Genomic DNA, 6,000 nt, shown 5'->3' on the forward strand with positions numbered 1-6,000 from the left:
AAGAACATAAGAGAAACCATGTTGGATCAGGCCAAGGGCCCATCAGTCCAACACTCTTGTGTCACAGAAGAACATAAGAGTAGCCCTGCTGGATCAGGCCATTGGCCCCTCCAGTCCAACGCTCTGTGTCACATAAGAACATAAGAGAAGCCCTGTTGGATCAGGCCAGTGGCCCATCCAGTCCAACACTCTGCGTCACATAGAACATAAGAGAAGCCCTGTTGGATCAGGCCAGTGGCCCCTCCAGTCCAACACTCTGTGTCACATAAGAACATAAGAGAAGCCCTGTTGGATCAGGCCAGTGGCCCATCCAGTCCAACACTCTGAGTCACATAAGAACATAAGAGAAGCCCTGTTGGATCAGGCCAGTGGCCCATCCAGTCCAACACTCTGAGTCACATAAGAACATAAGAGAAGCCCTGTTGGATCAGGCCAGTGGCCCATCCAGTCCAACACTCTGTGTCACATAAGAACATAAGAGAAGCCCTGTTGGATCAGGCCAATGGCCCATCCAGTCCAACACTCTGTGTCACATAAGAACATAAGAGAAGCCCTGTTGGATCAGGCCAGTGGCCCATCCAGTCCAACACTCTGTGTCACATAAGAACATAAGAGAAGCCCTGTTGGATCAGGCCAATGGCCCATCCAGTCCAACACTCTGTGTCACATAAGAACATAAGAGAAGCCCTGTTGGATCAGGCCAGTGGCCCATCCAGTCCAACACTCTGTGTCACATAAGAACATAAGAGAAGCCCTGTTGGATCAGGCCAATGGCCCATCCAGTCCAACACTCTGTGTCACATAAGAACATAAGAGAAGCCCTGTTGGATCAGGCCAATGGCCCCTCCAGTCCAACACTCTGTGTCACATGAGAACATAAGAGAAGCCCTGTTGGATCAGGCCAATGGCCCCTCCAGTCCAACACTCTGTGTCACATGAGAACATAAGAGAAGCCCTGTTGGATCAGGCCAATGGCCCATCCAGTCCAACAGTCTGAGCTCACACAGTGGCCCAAATTAATGAATGAACAATTCTATTTGGCTCTTAACGTCAAGCAAGTGTGGCCACCCCTGCATTGGCCGCCAGGGAGTGGTGGACCGGTCAGAGTCAACGTGCTTCAGTTTTGTGCTGTTCCCTGTTGCATCGCGTCAGACTTTGCTGAGGGACTCCCCCTGTACATGTGCATTGCGGGAAGTGGGATGCATTACACGTGACCGGGAAATGGGCACCCTCGCGCTTGAGCCCCTGTGCGACTTGGTCAAGGAGACCTTTGCACTGGTTTGTGACCCAAACGTCCAAAGTTTGGTTGTGGCTACTTGATTTTGGACCCGGAAGTCGGTGACGAGGAATTTTCTTTCTTCCGGTTAAAGATTTTTATTTTTTTTCATATGAAAAAAGGGGGAAGTGGATATAGAACAGTTGTAAACTGTTCAAAAAGTATCGAAAACATTCCCCATATCGCTGTATCGCCGAATATAAAGAAGCTTGTTTATTTATTATGATTTATTTATTGCTTTCAATTTCTATCCCGCCCCCTCCGCAAGCGGACTCAGGGCGGCTAACGACATTCGTTTTTACAGATAAAAAACCAATAAAGAGTAGCTACAGTTTAAAATCATTGAAAAACATTTCATTTCCTGGTGCTGTATCACTACAATATAATAATAGAAGCGGTGATCACGTGGCACTCTATAAGGATGTCACGTGGCAGCTCTCTCCCGGTTAGATCTCAAAGGCCTGTCGAAACAGTTCGGTCTTACAGGCCCTGAGGAAAGCAGAGAGATCCCGCAGGGCCTTTATGGCCTCCGGGAGAGCATTCCGCAATGCTGGTGCTGCCACCGAGAAGGCCCTAGCTCGCGTCAGCCGCAACCGTCATATCACTATTATTACACATTTAGCCTCTCATCGCAGTGGTCATATAGAGCTATATTGTAAGTTCCCATTTCGATTGTCAATTTAGTTCACGTTTGGTTTAGATTCCAATCAAACAATTTGAAGAGTATCTACCGCCATTCATCATTAAAGCAGCTTAAGTATCTAACCAGACGTATAACTTCTCCCAATATTTTCTTGCTTCCTCTTTGGATGAGGAGTAATTTTATGCTATGGCAGGCGTTGTGGGAAGAGATTGCTGCAAAGTAGTGCAGGTGGCTGTATGCACCCTAAATCGCCATGGCTTCTTTCTGCCCCACAGGTGCAAACCCGCAGTTCGGATGAGCCGATGACCACTTTGTCGTGTGCAATGAGTGTGGAAAACCGCTGGAAGGTAAGGGCATCCTGGTCTAATTCATGGCGGCACATTTTACTTAGTAAACGGCCGACTTCCCCCCAAAAAACTTACTTTCCAACCTACCATTGTCTCCGCAAGGAACGAGATTTGCGGTCCCTCCGTCCTAATTGGAGGGAACAATGCAATTCGGGAACAGAATTTTCAGCAGACGTTTTGCAGGAGGAGAAAAGGTTAAGCTGCCTCTCCCGGAGATTTCTCTGCTCAGACTGGCAGCCTTCATTGGCTTCTTCTCAGCTCACACAAAAGAAAACAAAATGCTCTAAGCTGTCCACATGGTACGTTTGCAGAGAGAGGTTTGGTTTGGATTCTACCTAAGTCTTCTACCTCTAGGTGGGATTCCCCCACCTTTACTACTGACTCCCCCTTTTTCTGTGAGTCCCGTGGCACAGAGTGTTAAAGCTGCAGTACTGCAGTCCTCAGCTCTGCTCACGGCCTGAGTTCGATCCCCGGCGGAAGCTGGGTTTTCAGATAGCCGCTCAAGGTTGACTCAGCCTTCCATCCTTCCGAGGTTGGTCAAATGAGGACCCCAGCTTGCTGGGGGGAAAGTGCAGATGACTGGGGAAGGCAGTGGCAAACCACCCCGTAAAAATCCTGCCGTGAAAACGTTGTGGGGTGACATGATAGAGGTTTACAAGATTATGCATGGGATGGAGAAGGTAGAGAAAGAAGTACTTTTCCTCCCCTTTCTCATAATACAAGAACTCGTGGGCATTCGATGAAATTGCTGAGCAGACAGGTTAAAACGGATAAAAGGAAGTACTTCTTCACCCAAAATGTGATTAACATGTGGAATTCACTGCCTCACTGCCACAGGAGGTGGTGGCGGCCACAAGTATAGCCACCTTCAAGAGGGGTTTAGATAAAAATATGGAGCAGAGGTCCATCAGTGGCTATTAGCCACAGTGTGTGTGTGTGTGTGTGTGTGTATATATATATATATATATATATAAGTTTTTTTTGGCCACTGTGTGACACAGAGTGTTGGACTGGATGGGCCATTAGCCTGATCCAACATGGCTTCTCTTATGTTCTTATGTTCTCCTCTGCCTCTCGCAGTTCTGCTGAGATGTCTCCGACGAGACCGGCGCCAGCCAATCCCGGGCCCGATCTCCGACATGCATTCCCCCACCCAGCACCGCCAGCGAATTTTGTACCGTTTTCATCGCCGAGTTTGCTTTGCGCTCGTCACATCCAGCGAGGGAGGACGACCCGGCTGCCTGTTAGAACGCCGGCCCGAAAACAGCAGCTGGGAACGGATGTTGGGTCAGTGCCACCTGGAAAGCTCGCAACTGGACTGCCTTCATAGTTTCTCTTCCTAATCCGTATTGTCAGGAGTTTGGAACAGTATTAAACTTCTTCTCTCTCTTTTTTTTTTTTAAATCTGGCCCGGCATTGAATCTTGCGGCTTTCCTTGTTTCTGTTGTACCTTCTCTAAAAAAAGGAACGCGTCCATCTAAATCTGCCCAGTCGAGGCAGGAGAAGCTCCCTTTGTGATATGTAGAACGTTGCTGCAGATTCAAACTATTCCAGACAGGGGCGTTCTCAAAAAAGACTTTGTGGCGTCTTTCGTCTGCAAACTGCAGCTCACAGAACCGGCTGCATGAACCAGTTTCAAATCGGTTTAGATGCGTGGTGTGGACTAGGGGTGGTCAAACTTGCTTAACATAGAATAAACTTCAGATGTCTGAGAGCCGCAAGACATGAACGTCAGATGTTTGAGAGCTGAAAGACAGGAAGGAAGGAAGGAAGGAAGGAAGGAAGGAAGGAAGGAAGGAAGGAAGGAAGGAAGGAAGGAAGGAAGGAAGGAAGGAAGGACATAAAAACATAAGAGAAGCCATTTCTGATCAGGCCAGTAGCCCATCCAGTCCAGTACTCTATGTCACATAAGAAGATAAGAGAAGCCCTGTTGGATCAGGCCAATGGCACATCCAGTCCAACACTCTGTGTCAGATAAGAACATAAGAGAAGCCATGTTGGATCAGGCCAATGGCCCCTCCAGTCCAACACTCTGCGTCACATAAGAACATAAGAGAAGCCCTGTTGGATCAGGCGAATGGCCCATCCAGTCCAACACTCTGTGTCACATAAGAACATAGAGAAGCCCTGTTGGATCAGGCCAATGGCCCATCCAGTCCAACACTCTGTGTCACATAAGAACATAAGAGAAGCCCTGTTGGATGAGGCCAATGGCCTATCCAGTCCAACACTCTGTGTCACAATAAGAACATAAGAGAAGCCCTGTTGGATCAGGCCAATGGCCCAACCAGTCCAACACTCTGTGTCACATAAGAACATAAGAGAAGCCCTGTTGGATCAGGCCAGTGGCCCCTCCAGTCCAACACTCTGTGTCACATAAGAGAAGCCCTGTTGGATCAGGCCAGTGGCCCATCCAGTCCAACACTCTGTGTCACATAAGAACATAAGAGAAGCCCTGTTGGATCAGGCCAGTGGCCCATCCAGTCCAACACTCTGTGTCACATAAGAACATAAGAGAAGCCCTGTTGGATAAGGCCAATGGCCCCTCCACTCTGTGTCACATAAGAACATAAGAGAAGCCATGTTGGATCAAGCCAATGGCCCATCCAGTCCTACACTCTGTGTCACATAAGAACATAAGAGAAGCCCTGTTGGATCAGGCCAATGGCCCCTCCAGTCCTACACTCTGTGTCACATAAGAACATAAGAGAAGCCCTGTTGGATCAGGCCAATGGCCCCTCCAGTCCTACACTCTGTGTCACATAAGAACATAAGAGAAGCCCTGTTGGATCAGGCCAATGGCCCCTCCAGTCCTACACTCTGTGTCACATAAGAACATAAGAGAAGCCCTGTTGGATCAGGCCAATGGCCCCTCCAGTCCTACACTCTGTGTCACATAAGAACATAAGAGAAGCCCTGTTGGATCAGGCCAATGGCCCATCCAGTCCAACACTCTGTGTCACATAAGAACATAAGAGAAGCCCTGTTGGATCAGGCCAATGGCCCATCCAGTCCAACACTCTGTGTCACATAAGAACATAAGAGAAGCCCTGTTGGATCAGGCCAGTGGCCCATCCAGTCCAACACTCTGTGTCACATAAGAACATAAGAGAAGCCCTGTTGGATCAGGCCAGTGGCCCATCCAGTCCAACACTCTGTGTCACGTAAGAACATAAGAGAAGCCATGTTGGATCAAGCCAATGGCCCATCCAGTCCAACACTCTATACACACAGTGGCCAAAAAACCCCAGGGGCCATCAGGAAGTCCATCAGTGGGGCCAGGACACCAGAAGACCTCCCGCTGTTGCCCCTCCCAAGTACCAAGAATACAGAGCATCACTTGCCCCAGACAAAGATTTCCAACAATATGCTGTGGCTAATAGCCACTGATGAACCTCTGCTCCAGTTGTTTATCCAGTCCCCTCTTGAAGTTGGGACTGCTTGTAGCTGCCACCACCTCCTGTGGCAGGGAAGGAAGGAAGGAAAATAAACGGAGGACGGAGGGAGAGGTAGAAAGAATGCAACTTTAAATGCTTTCTCCAGGCTGGCTCGGTTTGGTGAAGTGATTTAAAGTGTCAAATGCCTTCTCTAAGTGAGGCCACGGGGTGCTGAGGGCTTCAAGAGCCACACAATATATGTGAAAGAGCCACATGTGGCTCCCGAGCCACAGTCTGGCCACCCCTGGTGGAGACATTTCCCTTGGGCTTGGCTGTCAGTGGCAGAGAAAAGGGGGT

At 48.9% G+C, this 6,000-nt stretch overlaps 1 protein-coding gene across 1 annotated transcript in view; it reads left to right on the plus strand.

The window, feature by feature from the left end:
- The window catches only part of TCEA2 (transcription elongation factor A2), a 51,938-nt gene extending 48,268 nt beyond the window's left edge, over positions 1 to 3,670 (plus strand). Inside the window, exons 9-10 of the mRNA XM_060233212.1 lie at positions 2,195 to 2,266; positions 3,347 to 3,670. Of these exons, the coding sequence (XP_060089195.1) occupies positions 2,195 to 2,266; positions 3,347 to 3,355 (81 nt within the window). The 3' untranslated portion in view covers positions 3,356 to 3,670. The remainder of the gene's footprint in view (positions 1 to 2,194; positions 2,267 to 3,346) is intronic.
- Positions 3,671 to 6,000: the final 2,330 nt, after the last annotated feature.

This window comes from Heteronotia binoei, chromosome 2 (genome assembly GCF_032191835.1).
Source record: "Heteronotia binoei isolate CCM8104 ecotype False Entrance Well chromosome 2, APGP_CSIRO_Hbin_v1, whole genome shotgun sequence".
Lineage (NCBI taxonomy): Eukaryota > Metazoa > Chordata > Lepidosauria > Squamata > Gekkonidae > Heteronotia > Heteronotia binoei.